Source organism: Cetorhinus maximus, chromosome 11 (assembly GCF_964194155.1).
Source record: "Cetorhinus maximus chromosome 11, sCetMax3.hap1.1, whole genome shotgun sequence".
Classification (NCBI taxonomy): domain Eukaryota; kingdom Metazoa; phylum Chordata; class Chondrichthyes; order Lamniformes; family Cetorhinidae; genus Cetorhinus; species Cetorhinus maximus.
In genome coordinates, this window is record NC_135889.1 from 58,291,757 (window position 1) to 58,311,607 (window position 19,851).

A 19,851-nucleotide genomic window follows, 5' to 3' on the forward strand; every position below is an offset into this window, starting at 1 on the left:
GTTATTTTGTGTGCCTGAGCCTTAACATTTCATGTGTTATATTGCATTGCTGGGTAAAATACAAAATCGTGGCAATGATTTTTCACATTATTTTAACAGTGATTTGAAACATGCAATATATCGTTTTGTAAATGCCCATTTTAACCAGACCGTAGCTCGGCTGAACATCTCCAGTGTATGGCTGCAGTCAGCTTGTCTTGTATTAATGAGAAGTGAGGAGACAAGATGGCGAAGCATTAAGCTGATATGGTGCATATGTATTTATAAATAAAGGCTACAGGTTTGTTCAAAGAACACATTTTTATTCTAAATATCTGTTGGAATAGTACCAGACAATTGAAATAAAGAATTCTTATAGAAATGTGTCGTCTATTGTGTAGTGCCACATTTTCTCTGATTTACTACAGTCATAACTTACAATTTGCTTTCGGAGATAACCCTTACATAATCTACAAACACCAGCCACTGATACAACTGCTCAAAAAACTATCCTCTCATCTAGTTTAAACCCAGGTTTACTAAAGAGGAAAAATATGATTGTAACAGACATGGATCAAACAGGTTAAAGTCAGATTGTATAAGATCTATAAATCTCACATAAATACATTAAGACGAGGATAAATAAGTGATAGAAAAATCTTTTTTCTTTTCGACTTAAAATAATAAATACATATCATTGATGTTCAATTCAGTTCGTTCATTACTGAAAAGTACAGAGCTGAAGTTCTGGGCAGTTAAGACCAGTTACGGACAGAATCCCACCAAAGTGGAGTGTGTAGAATTACTAGTCTTTAAATTCTACATTAAAAAGGGTTTGCTGAAGACTGACTCCATATGTCTTACCTTCAAAAGCACCTATTTCAAGCAATTATTCCTCTATTTGCATTCTGCATTACGCTAGGATCTTACGGAAAGGCATGCCTGACGTGTAGACCCTTAAATAAACACAGAAAAGCAATGTAACAGGTAGAGAATGAATGGTGGACAAATACTGTGACGGTCTCATAGCAGGAGAATATTTGATACAAATGAGGTAATAAAAAAGCGAAGTGACATCGCTTGGCAAACCGTGCTAGTCCGTTACAGATGTGTTAGTTTGGGCGCTTCTTGGATTCTTCCCTGAGATGTGTGATGAGGAGTCAGGTCTGTATATGTGGGATGGGGATCACAAGGTCCATGGTGGTGATTGCCTGGTATTTGAGCAGCGCAGCTATAGTCCACAGTGGCTGATGAAGGATGAGGAAGATGACTAAGGTTAAACATCGGACCAGAAGCTGGCATTGAATCAACAAAGTTCCCTCCAACATACACAGGGCTGCCCTGCAAGTTATGATTGGCAAAACTACCATTGCCCTGCATAGTGTGATGGTCGTACTCTGTGCCCGGGTACCTTTTCTGCTGGGGTAGACAGCTATTATGGGGTGCAGTGTAAGCAGCCAAGCCGTACATATTTTGCTGGGATTTTGTGAAGGATGTTGGCGAAGGAGCTTCGTAACTCAGACTGTTGACAGTGGGGAGCTGGCTTGAGAATCCAATATTATTTGGCGCGTTCAAAAGCGGACTTCTGTCTGGAGACTGTCCAACAGGGGAGTGCATGATCCCTTTGGACTTTTGATCCTTCTTATATTTCATTCTTCTGTTCTGGAACCAGATCTTTATCTGGCGTTCGGTTAGGTTTAATAAATTTGCCATTTCAACTCGCCGAGGACGGCACAGATAACGATTAAAATGAAATTCCTTTTCCAGTTCGACCAGCTGTGCGCTGGTGTAGGCTGTACGGACTCTCTTGGAGGATGGACCTGGTGGACTTTTATCCTCACAATTGTCACCTACAAAATGAAAACATTATATTGGTTCCGATACATAAATGTGTGAACAAGCACGCCCAATCTAGAAGCCCCGCCGCGTCATTATCCATGAACTAGGAAAATAACTCTAATCCGATTCTTTAACCATTTCGCTCCCCTAGCCTAATGCAGCAGCCAAACTTAACCATCTGAAGGGTAACATTTCGATGACATACAGAGGTGGGATAGTACTTGCAATAACATTAAAATAAGCATTTGACGTCATCTCTAAATTACTTCGTTGGCTGTTAAATTCTCTGGGCAGTCTTGGGATCGCGAAAGGCGCCAGATAAATGCAAGTTATGTCTTTTTGGCATTTACTGTAAATGTTGTTTGCTGATCCATGAGCGTCTATTTACCGACTTCTTCGGAGTTTCCAGCAAAAAAAACAATAAAACACGAATTTCACATGAATTCATTTTAAGAAAAACATTTACTTAGAAATGTTTACCTATAATTTTAGAATGTAACAATTGCTTATTGTTGTTCCCCAGATTGCATTTAGATTGATTTGTGGAGATAACTACCTTAAATCTGGTGAGCAAATCCACTCCAAATAAAGTATTACGTAGGAGTAGAAGATTTGCTTCCGCTTGATACTTTGCTATCATGCAATAATGCAGTGCAATGATTAGTCGACTCGATATGTATTTTGTTTTAGTGTAAAAGTTGAACGGTGCTTAGTTATTCTCACTGGGATTACAGTTGTGCCGATTGGTAGTACCCACGAGAACACAATTAGAAGATGAAGTGTGGCTCCATTACAAGTATTTCTATCATCTACCATACCTGAGCTCATATGTACTCGAAATTCTGAATTCACAGGCTTTGGGAATGAGCGGAAGAATTAAATGAAATCAAATGCAATCAAATTAATTTATATGTGAGGGAAATACAAGCACATTCTTGATATGACTGCATTTTAATAGATTCTGGTCTGTCAACTGGGAAGTCCGCAGTGATAAAATAGGATTATTTGAGCCGCCTGCAAGAATTGCATAAATTAAGATTTCACCATGTGACATTTGAGAATGAGAGAAGGGTCAGCCTACTATTTCAGAAATTCCCTTTCGCCTGATCAACCCTCCCAGAATATGCCAGTTACTCAAGCAGTCACTTAGAATTCAATTACTTACAAATTATCCCCCAAATATTCACGCAACATCCTGAAAATATGTAATGATCCCTTTACCTCCCCAGCCAACGGAAGTGAAATAGAGGGAAAATACTCTCACCTAGGTGTGACATTTTGGTAAACTTTCTTTTTAATTGTTAAAAGACTAGATGTGATTCGAAGTTGAAAAAGTGAAGTGCTGAAGGATACCTGCAACTGTGCAGTTGTTTTTCTGCTTGGCATTTTGACGAGACTCTTTCATCCATGGAAAGATTTGCTTGGTGAGAGTAGCAGCTGGGCTGGCGGAAGAATTTGAAATAGACTTGGTTCTTTTCTGTGTTGAGGTGTTGCTTGCATTGGGTGAGGGTGGCAAAGGGGGTGGCTGCTGTGGCTCATTGATGGTTGGGGGCTGGGCAGTGCCCTGGCTGCCACTTGTTCTCATACAGTTGCCATTTATATCGGTAGGCTTATGGTTTGGGGCTCTGACACCAGATGTCTGAATGGGGCACGTCGAGCTTTGATAATCATTTTCAACAGATGATGGCGGGTAGGCCTGGTGGCTAGAACTGTAGCTGTATGCGTTGGTCTTTTGGTAGGAGTAACCGCCGAATATTCCGGAGTTATCGTAGTAAGTCGCTTTTTGCATCTCGCTATTTCGAAATGATAGGGTCTTGACACCCTTATCGAATAGCATTGACACCTTCGGTCACGTGGCACTGTTACACCAATCACAAGTCTGCAGCAGTCCTTGAGGTTATGAGGCAAAAGACAATAATGGTGAAACATTAGGAACTCATAATTCAGCGTGTAAAACATAAAACGGCATCCCATAAATAGAATCTAATATCATGTCCCATACCAGGATTTGCTTCTTTCCTTCTTTTATGAATTACTACTTTACGAGACAATTAATAAGCTGCTGAAACGTAAAGCAAATTATTTGACTACTTCTGGAAGACTTTTATAATTTTACAAGGTGTTTATGTGCTGGCGCCTTCCTGAGTTCCGAGGAATTAGCTTCGACTTGTAAACCCGGGCTCTTGGATTGACTATTTTCAAAAATTGTAGAAAATATTTATAGTTCAAACGGTGCATAAATTATTGCTGTTTGGAATTAATATTTTATTCATTAATATTTCAATATTTAATGCATTACTTATCTATTAATACCTACTACAGACTTTGATTCTTTTATAAATATGTCATTTTGATTTTTAACAAGACGCAATTACATAGCAGTTATGAGATGTCACATCATATGGAAAACAATGAGTTTTATGCGGTGGTTTCATTATTCTGTAGACTCAAAACAGTGGAAGTCAAAGAACGTTAAAAATGTCCCAGTCATGCTTGATATGAGCGGACTTCGGTGGGACGCACAGTGCTATTCCAGCTGGCTTCACTGATTGAGGCCATTTTTATAATGGTGAGAAACAAAAAGGCCCTCTCAAAAAGAACGAAAATACCATAGTCACAGGCGACTTATTCGCCTGCAGCATTTGCTGGGGGTACAGACCGTTTTATTCTGTGATCGAGACAGTGTTACACAAGACATGATGGATAGGACCAGTTCCAAAAGCTGAAAAATCAACGAAGTGTTCCCTCGCCATTGTTGGTTTCTTTTTCTTCAACGTAAGTGAGGTTTGTGTGAGGCGAATGTGCTGCTTTCTGTTACATCTTTCTGTTTTATGACAGAGGGCAGGAAGTTTAGTTAAAGTATAACTAGCACCTATTCAATCTTTTTGTTCTAATTAAAACAGAGAAATAAGCAAGTCAGCATTTTACATCTTCATTCTGCTGCTTACATCGGCTTTAGCTTATGCAGCAGTCTGCAAAACAACACATATTACTGGATAAGATTATCTTTTTGGAACATGTATGTGAAAAAAAATCATCACACTAAACTAAACTAAAACAAAAAATACAGAGAAGGAAAGCGTGTTTAGCCTTTACTAACGGCCAGCCTTTCTTAAAGTTAATAAACGTTGATAATGTAAGAATCGATTTGAAAGAATGGAGATCAGATCCCCTGTAGCTGCAATAATAGCTGTTTAAATATACTATATTACTCATAAACTATTTCAAAGGCCATATTTTTCCCAATTTGTTTCTACACAGACATATTTATATGCTGTTTTTTCGACCCTAACACAAAGCTGCTAGTTATTCCTTACTTATTTGAGAGTGTATTATTAAATCCTCGCAATCTCTCGACCAAAGACTTCTTAAAAGTATGTATCTAACATAGCGAGGATACTTCCCAATAAGTCTATGTGTGCATGAAGTGAGGGGCTCAGCATTAAAGCCAAGGGTTTTTGACTGAAGCATGGCACCTTGTGCTCCGAGTGAGGTTGCCTAAGCTATTTGTTAAACCAGGAGGTTATTTCGGTGTCTGGAATTAAATGATCAAAACGCGGATTAAAACAAATCACTGTGAAACATATTTGAAACTTTACACGAAAATGATTGGCTAGCATTTTAAATTTTAAGTACAATACCTAGTCTGCAAAATCATTTAAATAAAACACATTCCCGTATAAACCACCACAACTATTGGACGTATGACTTATCTGCTACTATATCACGTCACAAATAGATTTTCGATTCATTTAGAAAAAGCTTTCAGCCATACAAGGCTTGACATTATAATGAAATATGAGGTTTGTGATCTGCGGCCTCCAAAGTAGCAGTCAGGCACACGTGCACATTTCAGCTGTTCCTTTAAGAAAAATGTCAATATTTTGTTTTCCTGCTCTATGGTGTTCGTTTCTATGTGTTTCACTGCATTTTATTTTCTTCTGTTATTCTGTTTTCATCTCCCATCCATGCACGCCATTTTAGTTTAATAATTTTGGCATTACACTGCTGTCCTTTACTTAGCTATTTATCTGAAATTTAATTACACTTCTGTTCATTCCCCACCCCCTCTGCCCATCTAATCTGCGTTATGTGTAAGAGATAAGGAAGTAACTCAGTATTATTTACTGCCATGGGATCTGAACCTACGCCATTGCAGCCAGCCTCCTCGATTGTAGTGGATTTGAAGGCACTATCTTCAGAATATCAAAACTAACATTAATATTAAGGTATTGTGAAAAGATTGTGGTGAAGCAGCAGATATGGTTCAGAAACACCAACTGCTTGTGAACTCTGCTTGAACCTAAATCGCAGCCATGGGCCATAAATCATTTGGACAATGGTCAACTGTTTCTGCGTTCATCTTTCAGATCTTTCTTACCTTACATGTTTTCTAAATGCAAGGGTGCATCACCTAATACAAAGATTTGATAAGTAACACCTTGTTATGGACCATCACCCCTTTATTTTTGGTGTTTCCGAATACATTAACTGCAATCGCGGGGCCCATGGCGAAAAACAACTCAACAAATTATTAAGTACTTTTGGCCAACATGAATGGCAAGTCTTTCTGCAACACTAAGGAAAACTAGAAGAGTGAAGGAAGTAACTCTTTTCGAGTCAAAACAATTAACTAAATTAGAGTGAAGGAAGTACATGCACCATGAAAGGATTCAAGTCAATGAGTTAATTTTCCATTTTTTCCGTTCTCGTAGGTTTCAAACTCGCGTAGAAAGCGGTGTTACAAAAGTTAAACTGCTTTAATACCGACTTAAGAAAATAGTAAAGCTACATCGTTAGACATGTTTTTTCCTGTGTGTTCTGGCTCGTTATTTTATGCCACATGTACTGCTTTATTTGCCCAAGGCCAGACCACTGAAAGACAGTTTCCACCATTTAAATAGTAATCAAATAATTGCTTTCAGTTTTCTTTTATTTTTCAAGTTAATCTTAACAGAGTAGTCTAAGAATGTAAAACCCATCTATAAAAGTGGGCAGTTCGTTGTTATTAAGAAACTAGAGCCCTCACAGTGCATATCAATGCACCTGTCATTGTGTGCTACGCAAAATTTATGACTGCTAGTGCTATGGTCGTAAACGCTTCACTACAGAATGAAAAGAAAAACACTTTCCAAAGACTTGCTATCTTCAGAAGTGTAAAACAGCTACAGCGTAGGAGGAAAGACCAGAAAAAGAATGCCCATACTCCACAAGTTTCTTATCTACGAGGCGTTTCGCCAGCTCTTGCAGGATTTTATATAAGCCATTGAAAGTTCCCTGGCAATTTGAAACACGGTTCAGACCACAAACTTTGCACATCTAGCAGATGCGCATGGCTCGAGCGGGAGGAACTAAAATTTGTCTTTGATAAACGTCAGCTGGGAGCCAAATTTGAAATCAAAGGTTTGATTTCAGGTATGAAGTGGGGAGCAAAAGGGGAACAAACGGGGGCGGAAAAAAAGCTTTTCTCTTCTACTCGGTGTCTGGCAGGCATGTTCAACGTAATTTTATTCGTTATATATGTCAGCTATTTTAAACTGTAATCAATTCTACACATTTTCAGAACTTGCTTAACCATATGGTATATTTTGTTTAAAAAAAACCCGACTGAAATATTTGTTGCCTTCAGCCATCGCTCTCCAGAAGAAGCAGATTATTCTTGGGACATAGCAATGTTGATTGTGTTTATACTTTGAGGATCAGTTCTGGCAAAGGGATCTGGTTGGATCTGTACATCTGGTCATATTTCAGCTTGGATCACTTAATCTCTTCCAGATCTGCGTTTGATGCCTAAACTGTAGACATCGAAGAACTTTGATACAAAATTGGCATGATATGCCTTCTTTGGAAAAATAATCCAGGGTTTGCAGAGAAAGGCAGCAGGATCCTATCACTAAGCCAAGATGCACCAAGGTTCAGCTGTTAACTTACTTTTAATATAAGCTACTTCATTCCATATAGAGCAAGTGGGATAAACGCGCTCATTGTAGACTATAAAAGTTGAATGAATTGTGCAGTCCTTGTCTCCAATTCACGATCCCTTATTGTGATTTATCCAGAAATACGTCTCTATTATATAACCCAATTAATTTGCAAACTAGGTACAATATTTGGCCCGAGCAAATGTGACGATATTTCGTGGAAGTTTGGTTTGTGTTAAAAGAAAAGGAGGTGGAAACAAATATATGAAGTTGAAACTGAGTGAGAAAGAATAAAGATCGATGTTGGTAGATCTGAAGTAAAGTAACTGGACGGAATGGTACAGCTCAAATGAATCATTTCCAATGCTTCATAAAATGTACTCCCTTCTAGATTGAAAGAAACGCACACAGATATACATAATGGCTATAAACATACCTCATTCTGGGCATTAAGATTTGCCATAAAGTGATTAACTTATAACAATTTAGTTATCTCCCGTTTTCAGTTGTATCGGTTCTTTTGAAGGCTTTAATGATCTGCTAGCCAGACGTGTTAACACGATGCAGCCCAATTTATCAGAATTACAAAATATTTTACAAAAGCATTGGTTCTAACGGAGTGGAAAGCAGATTCACAGCCGCTTAGCACGAGAATAGGCGCAAATGAAGAAACCCAGAGATCACATCCCTGCCTGTTTAAGGAATGTATTTCATTTCTGCTCTATGTGTTCCAGCAGTTAAGTTATAAAACCTTGAACTAATTCCCCATGGGTAAATCTTAGTTACTTATTGAGCGCACGGAGTCCATCAGAACACCAAATTCTGCTACAAGCGAAAAGGAGTGAAAAGTATAGAAACTCACCACAGATTTTTTTTCTATCTGCTTTTCGTTGGATTGGATTTGGAATCTGTCCAGATTGACCAGAGGGCACTGGTTTTGTTCTGAAAGCAGAAAATGTAATGAAAAACTTTCATACGCACTAATACTATTTCTCTATATCCTATATATTTTAGATCATCTTCCTGACTGCTATCAAACAAAGAAAGGAAAGGACCTTGCAACAGGCCTCGCAGATCCATTGTTGTTCTTGTAAAAAATGTATTTGCTCTGTTATTTACATAAAATGTGTAAAAAGAACATGTTTTCTTGCGAGCTTTAATCAAATGACTACGTAGTTTGGCTACGTTTTTTTTAAAAAAAGGAAAGAAATATCACTCTATTTGCTCCAGAAATTAGAAATGTGATGCTACTAAATATCAATGTTGTATGATTAATGAGGTGAGTTGCATTGTCAGTGAATGTAAAAAGAAACAACGGAAGAACGGGTTAAATAAATTTAAAGTCGGTAAAGATTAGGATAGGTAATTTGACTTCTTTTTTTAAAAAATGACCAAGAATGCCTCCCGAGAATCTGAATACCCAATAACAAATCATTTATTTCGAGTGATTTTCATAATTCAAGTTGTTATTGCGGAAACAAAGCTATTAATAGCATCAAGCATTTCAGATCGGAACTTCCATTTAGAGTACCAGAAATGTGCCTCGAGGGTGGCCTTATTACCCAATGAGCATGATATTTTGGGGCCTACTGCACTTGGTAGCAAAATAGATCGTTCTGTGGTGGCCTTTTAATGGAAAATGGGCCTGAACGGAGTATTAAATAAAAATCACAATTTTATATCATGCAGCCTTTTGGTACCCTCGAACTCACTCCAAAGCACTATTCGCCAGCAAACTGACGGTATTAACATTCTTCATAATAAAAATGAAAGTATTTATTTCTTTTCTTGTTGACGTTTAAATATGTGCGCTTAAGCAAAAACTACTACCGTTGTCGAGCATTTTATAGCCAGCTAACATAACAATACAAATATGGAGGCTTGCAAGAAAGGGCCTGGCGCCATATATAAAACTCATGAATAATGTATTGTATTGACAGGCGGTTATGCTTTGTCATTGGGGTACCAAACATCATGTAATATTTTATATCGATTAGGCAGAATCATAATGCTCGCATAAAGAGCTTGGTTATACAAAAAGTAACTAAAATGCAATAATACAGCACGGCCGGAGCCTCCAAACAGGCTCTAAACTCCAAATCAATGTGCAAGAGGCAGATGGAAGGTGAAGGGAAGCTGAAGTCAGTCAGAAACTGCATTTTAGTGAATGTTATATCAATTCAAAGCACATGCTTAAATTTGAAAATATATTTAAGAAAAAGAGCAACTGTGGCAGATCAGTGGGACAAAGAAATCGTCGTCATTAGCTGACAATATGTAAGAATCATAAGCCTTTGAAATGACCTTTGGCTTGTACAGCAATAACTCACCACTTAATGAACAACCAACGGAAGCGCCTCCACTACCTCACAATACAGCCCATCACACAACTTCACCATGGCTTTTCTATCCCTCTTTAATCCCACTAAGACGCAGCACTTTACAAACTAGTCTCACCAACTTGTGTCGATATAATTTGAAGTTAGAAGAGGATCCAAATCACAGTCGGCAAGACATCGTGTCCTCGGTCCAATGCCTCCCACCATAATGCGTGTAATGTATTCACGTGGCCATACGTCAATTTAAAAGGTTTTATTTCTCAGTAATCACTGGAAGTAAGTTAAGTATTTGCAGGGTAAAGTCGCTACTTTCCAGAAAGCAAGGACAGTCGACAAGCTTTAAACACTTGGTTGCTCTAAAACAATTACTGATAACTTAAGTGTTCTCAGCTATGATCTGGACGGTAAGTTTTTAAACGTCTTATTAATTTCGCAGCAGTGTAAGACGCTCTCACAATACCATCCTGAAAGGTATAAACAGATTGTCCATTAACAGATTTTAGCAGAATGAAAACGTCGAAAAGTTTTGAAAACTTTTTTTTGTCACTTTCCTAAATTGCTAAATCGATTTGGTAGAAAGGCTTGCGATTACGTGTTTATTACTTTTACTGTCTACCAAAACATAGTGGAACACAATCTATGAGACCAAGGCAGCTACTGTACGTGGTGCCTGAAAAGTTTGAACTTTTTCCAGGGATGAGAAGTTTTAAAGCCACACAAACAAGGGAACGTTGATCGTTACCATGACGTGTGCTGGAGAGAGGTTTATTGAAATTTTAGGTGAAGTTATAAGTGAGTGGCCCCATCGAGCAAAATGAAATGCTACTCGGAGTAATTGGATTCAGCTGACTAACATGGCAGCCCAGCAGCTTCGAGGCATGCAGCAATGAAAAATGCTCCACTCAAAAGTTTTTACCGAGCAAAGCACATATGCAGACGGCGAAACAACTATTATACCTGTGGATATTTTGAGAATATGCCCAAATCTGCATACAAACAGCGTGACTTTGGACAATTTATATCTATACGTTTTCATTAAGAAAAAAGAAACGCCTTCCATTATTAATATTAAGATTACAGCGAATTACATTAACTTAAAATGGAATTTCCAAAAGAAACAACTTAAATCACATTCCCGATCTTACCTTAGATCAGTGTCAAACCAGCGTGTTATGTACAGTAATAGCATTTAAGATATGTCTAAAAGTAGAAATTATAATTATTTGTGTTTTAAAACTGCAAAATAGTACAGCTGTATTCTTGAAAGCAATTAATAAAAGTAATTGAATGCGTTTCTAAAACTGAAAGGGAAAAAGACAAGTTAACATTAAAAATGTAAATTCCACTGAAACGGGGTCGCCTAGATGCCAGGATTTAAACAGGGTTATTTGGTTTTTAAAGATTTACCCAAGCTGGTTAACAGTGAAGTGCATAACTACAAAAATATTGAATCAATTGCAGAGACTATCTTCTGACACGATTGAGTTAAAATAATATTCGATATTTAATATTTAAATACATTTAAAAATACGGATGTAGTGATTTCCTTGAAATTCACAGATTGTTTTTCCTTGAACGAGAATAACATTAATTGAGAAATAATTTATACAGGCTGCTGCAATAACTTTAGCCCGCAATATATTTCTGAAGCGCATAAATCACAGAAGACTGCAGCCTGACGATAAGCTAGAGACAACAAATTAATGTGATTTACGATCTAAGTTTGCTAGTGACAGTTTGAAAAGTTCCCTGGGTTTCTGTGCCTTTTTATTTCGTTTTCCTTTTACATAAAGCTGCAGAATCAGCTAAAATACAGCCACCAGACAAATCTGGGACTGCTCTGGTTTGTCCGATCTAACCTTTCTCAAATTGCGCACTTTCGTGAAAGAGCAAATGTTTTTTTTCTCTCTATAAATCGCCATTCTTTGCTACCAAATCGTTTTTCTGATTTGCCACTGAAATGGAAACAATACACGAGTTTGTTTCAGAATTTCATACAATTTGGCATGAATAATATGCCCTCTTGCTGAAGGCATTATCCAAACCTACTGCTAAAGGTTGCATATTATCATACAATTGCTTACCTGTGTGTCAATTTATCCTAAATCTATGCTTCACAAACTCAATTTCTTAGCCTGCAGCTGCGAATAATATCCTGTGCCGTTTGTCTGGAGACAATGCTGTCTTAAACCAGATCTTGCGGTTTTACAGACATTTCGATACGAAATGCAGACGGTATTCCCGATAGAAATGGCTTCAGTCTCAGGGACAACTACCAATAAAAACGGCGTACAGAGATGTTTTAGCTTTTAAATCTAAACCGCGATTTTATAATCGAGCATCCGACGAGGAAATGGTATTTATAAACCGGTAGGTATTCCTTTAAAAAGTTGCAATTTATGAATTTTATAGTGCAACGGATACCTTTTATAATCAGAAAATATAGGCGCTGCCTGAAGATACAGGCATATTTGTTCACGTGATCTGTGTTACCAGATTGTTCTGATTGAGCCAGTAAGTTGAGCCAGCGCTACCTCACTAACATCTATTTAATATGGATTGTTTGGTGCTTTGAGTCACTTCTTGCATTAACACTAATGAAGGGCTGAATGGAAATTAAATATTCTGTGCTGTACTTGAAAAAGGATTGTGAGGTAGCATCTTTCAGAACAGTAGCACGTTTACTAAATTGAACAATAGATTTGTATTTTATTGCCATTTCATAGCCTCTAGGCTGTAACTTATTTATCATTCCTTCTGGTGTATTGAGTTGATTATTGCACCCATTTGTTTAATCAAACAAGTATCACTTTTGGAAGAATCGGATTTCGTGTTTATATAGCTAAGGCAGAGTATTTATATAAAATGCTTAATTCGGTTTAAAATATTTTAGTATCTTGAAAATATATATCAACCTGTCTCAAAGCCAACACGAAAGCTTAAAATAAAACGACATGTATTGGAACTACAACAAGCAAATATTTAGGTTAAGTATTGTGGGGCGATCATATTTAAATCCGGCGAATGAACAGGGCTTCTTCTTTATCCCGTTTAGGATTTGAGTTAGTTGAGAGAAGCCGTCAAAGAAATACTGCAACAGATACGATTTCTGTGAAACTCAATCTCCCTCTTTTCCAGGAGGAGAAATTAATCATCGTTGGTAACTGCAGTTTTATGCAATGAACTTGACGTCTGTGGACTAGGAATTAATGTGGCATTTTTCCCTTTCTCTTTCAGGGGAAGCAACTCAAATCACAAGGACCAGTGACGGTGTCTGGTTATACAAATGCCTCACAAAACGAAGCGTTGGATATCGTTTCATTTTGACTCCGTTCTTATTTTGTATTTTTCTGCACAAATGTTTTGTTGAAATATAACGTTTTTAGTTAGGGAAAATTAATTTTCAGTTACATTCTATCGAATTGCTTAATATTACTGTTAAATGTTACTTCCAACTGTTCTTAATATCTGAAACATTTGCCTGTAATTTAATAGCAATAAAAAACATTTCTATTGACAGTAATGCATGACCTTATTGCACCTAGCGCTGGCTTAACGCAACATTTATCTAAATTACTTTACCCTCTGTGGCTTATATGGTCGTTATAAAAATATTGCTTTGCAATTACTACATTATAAATTATTTAAAAGAAAATGAGAGTTACATTTCAATGTTTAACTTAGGCATTATTTTCGCCCAAAACCAATGTTGAGCAAGTTTGAAACACTGTCTTTTGACGATTTTTGAGAGCATAACGATTGTTGTGGGATTTTGTAAAACAGATAAATCTTTTATATCGTTCAAATTACCCCACGTTTTCGACTTTTAAGTAATTCCTGTTATAGTATTGTTCGATCCCAAAAGTGTAAATAGACCATTTTATTACGGCAAGATTTCCCTTCGCTGATACTTTTATGAGGAGACTAAGATGAAACAACTAAGTGCTAATGCTTGCCACTGTGGGAACTCAGCTTTACGGGGAATATAATCAAATGGGGATCCAAAGACGGGTTCGACTGCAGCATATGTTCATACAGCAATAAAAGGGAGAGATTTACAATCTTCGCCTGGCCTCGGCAGCCTTGCAGGAATTACTAGTAGTGATTTATAACAGAGTGGAAAATTGTTGACCACCACCCCTCCGCTCCCCCTCTCTCCCAACAGCAACTTTATTTCGATTTAATGAAAAAGTTGTAATTAAAGCATTTTCATTGATTCTTGTCTGCCTGGTTCTTTGCTGGTTTAGAATTTAACGGTACATGATGCTGAGTTGAAGTGAGAGTCGGCAAAACAGTAACTTGGCGGTATGACCGCAGCTTTGTCGTCAGTAAAACAGCGCTGCATTTGTCATCGGCGAATAACTGAATTAATAGGTTATTGTTTTAATGCATAATTTATTAAAAAAGGAAACGAACGTTGACTTTACACACGTGACGACAGCGCAAATTCAATTTCCAGAAGTGTTTTGTGACAAAAGCAACGGAAGCAATAAATGCCGAGGTTCATATTGTAAAATATCTCCAACCAACTTAGCAAAATCCTTTTTCAAAGACATTTGCATTTGACATAGTAATTTATGCAGTTTAATTACATCTTTAGAAAGAGGTTTAGGAACAGAGCTGTCATGATATGCCACTAGGACGCTATACTGTAACTTAGATTAAGATCTTATATTACTCTTCAGCGTTACACAGTAAAATGTTTACTTACAATTTGTTTTTAATATTTACATTAATAATAAAACTTTTGCACGTCGCTGTTAAACGGCCAGCAATAAAAAGCCACTCAATGCTAGTACTTTATTGCATTGTACTATCTATATTATACATGTCTTTAATACGCTACCCTGTTATTGTCATACTAACCTCAAATCAGCAAATCAGAACTGTGTCACTTGATTACATTATAAAATGGTACCGATAGTGAAAATACATTTTGTTCTCGTTCTGGGTAGAAATCACAACCATTACTATTTAAATGAGTAAAGCAGGCTCTTCTAGTTTTGTGGATTATCAGTTAACAGACTGCTATAAGAAAGAATTACTCATTTTCTGTAAAATAAAATCCCCGTAGGTTCAAATGAGACATTTGTTTCATCTTTTAAAGCAAAACATCTACTAAAAAATGAAGCACCAAACGCTCATGAATATAGTTTCTGTAGACGTGAGTACCTGCAATTGTTCTAGCTGAATCTCATTTACAGACTTTCCATTACGTTTCAAAGAAAACAAAATATATGACTCGTGGTATTCAACATAAGCTCAGGCCTCTATTTCGCTGTGTACAAATAGGCAGCAGATGCCATGACAGCCGGCATTGTTTGCAATAAAGCACAACTAAACCGTAAAATCTACGCCATTTCATGACACTCAACTACGCCTTAATAATAATCTTATCGCAGTGTTACTAACGTTTACCCCCACCTCCAAAATGCAGCCGGTACAAATTTCTGCACCTGAAGTTTATCATAGTTGCTCCAAAATGTTAAAGCTAATCCGAATAGAAGGTCAGTATATCTGCCTACTACAACTTATGACTGTCGCCTGATAGCACAGAGTAAGAAGCAAAGGGCGCTATTCATCAAATATATATGACAGTTACATTCATTTGCTATCTTAGCAGAAACAAAACTAAAATTATTTACCTACCAAGCTTCCATTTTTCAGTTCCTGGCAACGAACCACAACAGCAAAGTGAAATAGCGGACCATTTGTATATAATATTCTTGGGATCTGTTCACTTTTCAAGTGTGATAGAGTCCTTTGCTTGGCCGATTAATGACGACGCCGTGTTTCTTTCGGGACGTACTGCATTAATTATTTAGTAAATCACGTGGCCGAATCAAATATAAAAGGATACATAAAATCTTACCACCTCTGCTGGACATAATGATAAAATGTAAAAGTCTTTATCATTTGAGAAATATTTGGTTGGTAAATATGTTTTAAAATTCTAAAGGGAAAGACTAACAAATATGGCTGTTTAGTAGCGTTGGGTTGCATCAGCTTTGTCCCATTTTGAATGACCAGCCTATGGCATGGTCGCATTGACTCTTTGCCTTCCTTTCAGCTGTTTCTCTTTCCAGACTAGAAGCGAAATAACGGGGCGGTGTATATACAACAATAACAATACAGCAAACATTACTCATTTAAGTTTAAGTTTATTCGGATTTGTTCAGTGAAACTAAATATTAAGATTGTTTCATATTTAAGAAAGTTAAATAATACAAGGTGGGTCATTTAATGCATGTGTTTGCCCCTTAGACGTGCATAGAGCTAAATACATGCGTGTACAGAAAGTGCACATGTGCATTATCACATACATACCCATGTATATATACATTCACACATACATGTAAACATATACAGGACCATATCCACATATGTACACATTCACACATGCATATGTACATATATGCACACACACAAAAACATATGCATGCGTAAAAAATAGATACATGCATTGAAGCGGCACACAGCTAGATATAAGGGTTATATGTGGCCGTGGGAGCTGTGCTGTGCGTCGATAGATATAAATATGCAAGTTGATTGATTGTGATTGATATGATATGTGACGTTGTGAATTTTGAATGATATAACAGTTCAGAAATCATGATGTTGTTTACTTTTATGTTCTATGTTTCCCAATTTAGCGCACTCGATATTTATGTGACAAATTATGTAGTGTAAGAACTTGAAAATAATTAAGATTCTGAATTTAAAACATTTGAATTATAAATTGTAACCAGTGCCTACACTAATACGTGTAGCTGGATAGGTTAAATATTGATAAATTACATGGCTAAATGAATATGAGACGTTATCAATTGACCTTGGTGGTAACTGCGGTTAAAAGTGGGCTGCTTTTCAAGGAGATAGGTGTTGCACAAAAGTCAAAGTCATATACTGCTTACAGCTTCTTTTAGAATATATATGCTCGGGTAATTTAGATTGTACCTTGAAAAAGACAACGTGTGCCGCTGATTAATTGTTACTTATTTTTGGCTTTTGGCACACATTGTTTCTCAGTTTCAGGTATTACTGCTTTACGAAATGTTGCAAAATATTTTTAAAAGTTCGTTTGGTTTCACTTTTTCTGGCTAGTTGTAAAACAGAGAGTGACTCTATTGCACTCAACTTTGATAGAAGACGGTGCAGATTTTTTGGTGGGGGTGGGGGGGGGTGTGGGGAGGGGGGGTGGGGGTGTGGGGTGGGGGGGTTGTGGGTGTGGTGTGATTATGAACTATAGCTTAGCAATAACATGGGCCAGCGCAAAGCACCTACATGACAGGATGCTGTGTCCACTCGGTGTCGAAAATGTGCCTCCTTTAATTACAAAATGAATAATGACGAAATTATGCAGACTTTATCCACAATAAGGATGCAAGAGTGCTTGAGAATAGAATTATTTACAACTGCATAACTGGATGTGTTTGTTTTCTAATATTCTTTTTATTGTTTTACTATTATGCATGTTGCCATGGAATTTAAGTGGCATGAGTAGAATTGAATTTTGGCTTAACAAACAAATATGGACCATCATTCGACACAAACGCCAACCGCTGCAACGCGATTTCGAGTATTTTGAGCATAAATGTGGCAAAACTATATCTTTATGGCGCATACGTGGAGAAAAAATTTAGTGGGAATCTCAATGCATATATTAGAAGATGACTGTTTGGGAGTGTTTCTGAACGTTTTCTTTATTCAAGCATCATAGAAAAGGGAAGCAGGAACATATTGAGTTGAAAATAAGCAACGTTTGAAGCTGAGTAAATCAACAACTTCTATGTTCTGTCATTAGAGATAAAGTGTAGGCAACGGCTGAAATGTCACTTCTGCAAAGGTGGAGGGACAGGAGAGAAGTGGAGTTTAGAGGCTCCATGCATTATATTAAAATCTGTATCTCCTGAGAAAGGATGCAGAAGTTACCCCTGCAGAAATTGGATTAGTTCATACGTGAGAAACTATTTCAACTGGCTTTAACTAGAGGGTGTCTGTGTTAAAACACATAGAAAAAGCGAAGGGTAGGATTGAGTCCAAAAGGTCAAGGGTTTAGAGGTCAGTCCTCCAGGCTGAAATACAGCTAATCGAATAGAAAATTTGTCCTCTTGGTGAACCTGTTTCTACAGTTTAGCCGAACTTCAGTAAAATACCTTTTCAGCTTCTCAACATGAAGGCGTCAGAAAAGGACATCTTTGCTACGCGTGAACCTTAGCGTTTTGTACTGGAGACAATGATTTAAATGGTATAAAGAATATCACTCATTTATAATATCAAGACGTGGATATATTATAGTAATGTCATGTGCAAGTCTGAGAACTACACGGCTTATCCTATAAAGAACAAAGAATCTTGGAATTCGCCTTTTCAAATTGACCATGTCCAGCTAAGCCAGCTGCAGGCTTGCAGGCCAGTAAAGGGACAGGAAAAAGAGCTGCACCGCCAAATTTCTTTTGTTAGTGAATGCTATAAAATCGAGTTGAGCATTGAAATTTCCTAGGAAATAGATTTTCTTGACTTGTATTTTGACGGAATTCTGGCATTGCCCTCTAAATTGCTGTGTGATTGCGAATAATGATTTCCTGAGAGTTGGTTTGGCTCGGTTTCCTTTTAGCGGATTAGATAGCCCATTAACACAAACCCCTCCGGACTTTTTCCCCTTACATATACTTTCTACCAAGCTTCAATTATTTTAAGGCAACATTAAGGACACTCGCCATCTTTCTTTTCCGAAGCTCCAATTTTACAGATGAGAGAAATAAAACGGCCTAAACTTAAGACATTTAATTTATTCGTGGCTTTAATAATGCGTGTGGAGATAACCTTCAATTGTAATCACACAGCTAAACTCAACATCGGCCCCCATTTTTGCTGTCATGGCTATCATAAATCAGGGAATACACGCTTCATTGTGAGGAGGCTGTATACCTAAAGCTTGGACAATTCCTCAAAAAAAAAACCCTACATTAAATGTACCCGGAAGGGTTTTGTGAGAATTGAAGATATATTTTTAAATTTAGCTTATGGAGGTAATATTATCATGAAAACAGTAACGTATGTTCGAATATCTAATAAACTCTTCCTTTATGGCACAACGGGCACTTAATTCCGTTTAAACATCTGGATATCCTGCAATGAATGACCGTTTTAAAACATTGCATAAAGGAACTGAATGCGAAATCTCCATGACATACCAATGTGCCACTGATTGATATCGTGAGAATATTGGCACAGCACATACAATCTTGTGTTTCAGGAAGTTCTGACTCGTTTCGCCTGGTTGTAACATAACATTAGCTTCCTTAAAACTGCCAGAAACAACGATCTTCAGCAATTTGTGTTTAGGTGTAAATTACCTAATTGAAGAGCCTCTCGGCTATTGTCCTTGCCTCTCTAAATCAACCACCAGTGTGTCTTTACAGATTAATAGGCTGGAAAAACGAATAGGGCTCTTCACAAAGCAAAATATACACGGTGTAGACCGTTTCTGTTTCTAAACTGTGTACCTTGTCGTATTGTTGTTCGCTCATCCGTTCTGGAGAAAATCGAAAGGAAACACATTCCCACTTGTAATACTAAACGTTCACAGATTGGTGTAACCAACTTACTCATTTATCAACCAACAACCCGAGAAACAGAGTTTAACAAGCACCCTGAACACAAAGTACTGTTGCAATATTTCACTAACCGCATTTCTCTTTCAGAAACCTTGCTTTAGATAACATCGGTTGGTGTCTTTACCTATTTGATATTGAATTGGGGATCACTGC

The 19,851-nt window shown here is 37.3% G+C and overlaps 1 protein-coding gene across 1 annotated transcript in view; it reads right to left on the bottom strand.

Annotated features, from left to right (window-relative positions):
- Positions 1 to 281: 281 nt before the first annotated feature.
- The window catches only part of hoxd3a (homeobox D3a), a 37,260-nt gene continuing 17,690 nt past the window's right edge, over positions 282 to 19,851 (bottom strand). The window contains exons 3-5 of the mRNA XM_078552039.1: positions 8,602 to 8,681; positions 3,172 to 3,708; positions 282 to 1,829 (exon numbers count right to left, since the gene is read on the bottom strand). Of these exons, the coding sequence (XP_078408165.1) occupies positions 1,081 to 1,829; positions 3,172 to 3,655 (1,233 nt within the window). The 5' untranslated portion in view covers positions 3,656 to 3,708; positions 8,602 to 8,681 and the 3' untranslated portion in view covers positions 282 to 1,080. The remainder of the gene's footprint in view (positions 1,830 to 3,171; positions 3,709 to 8,601; positions 8,682 to 19,851) is intronic.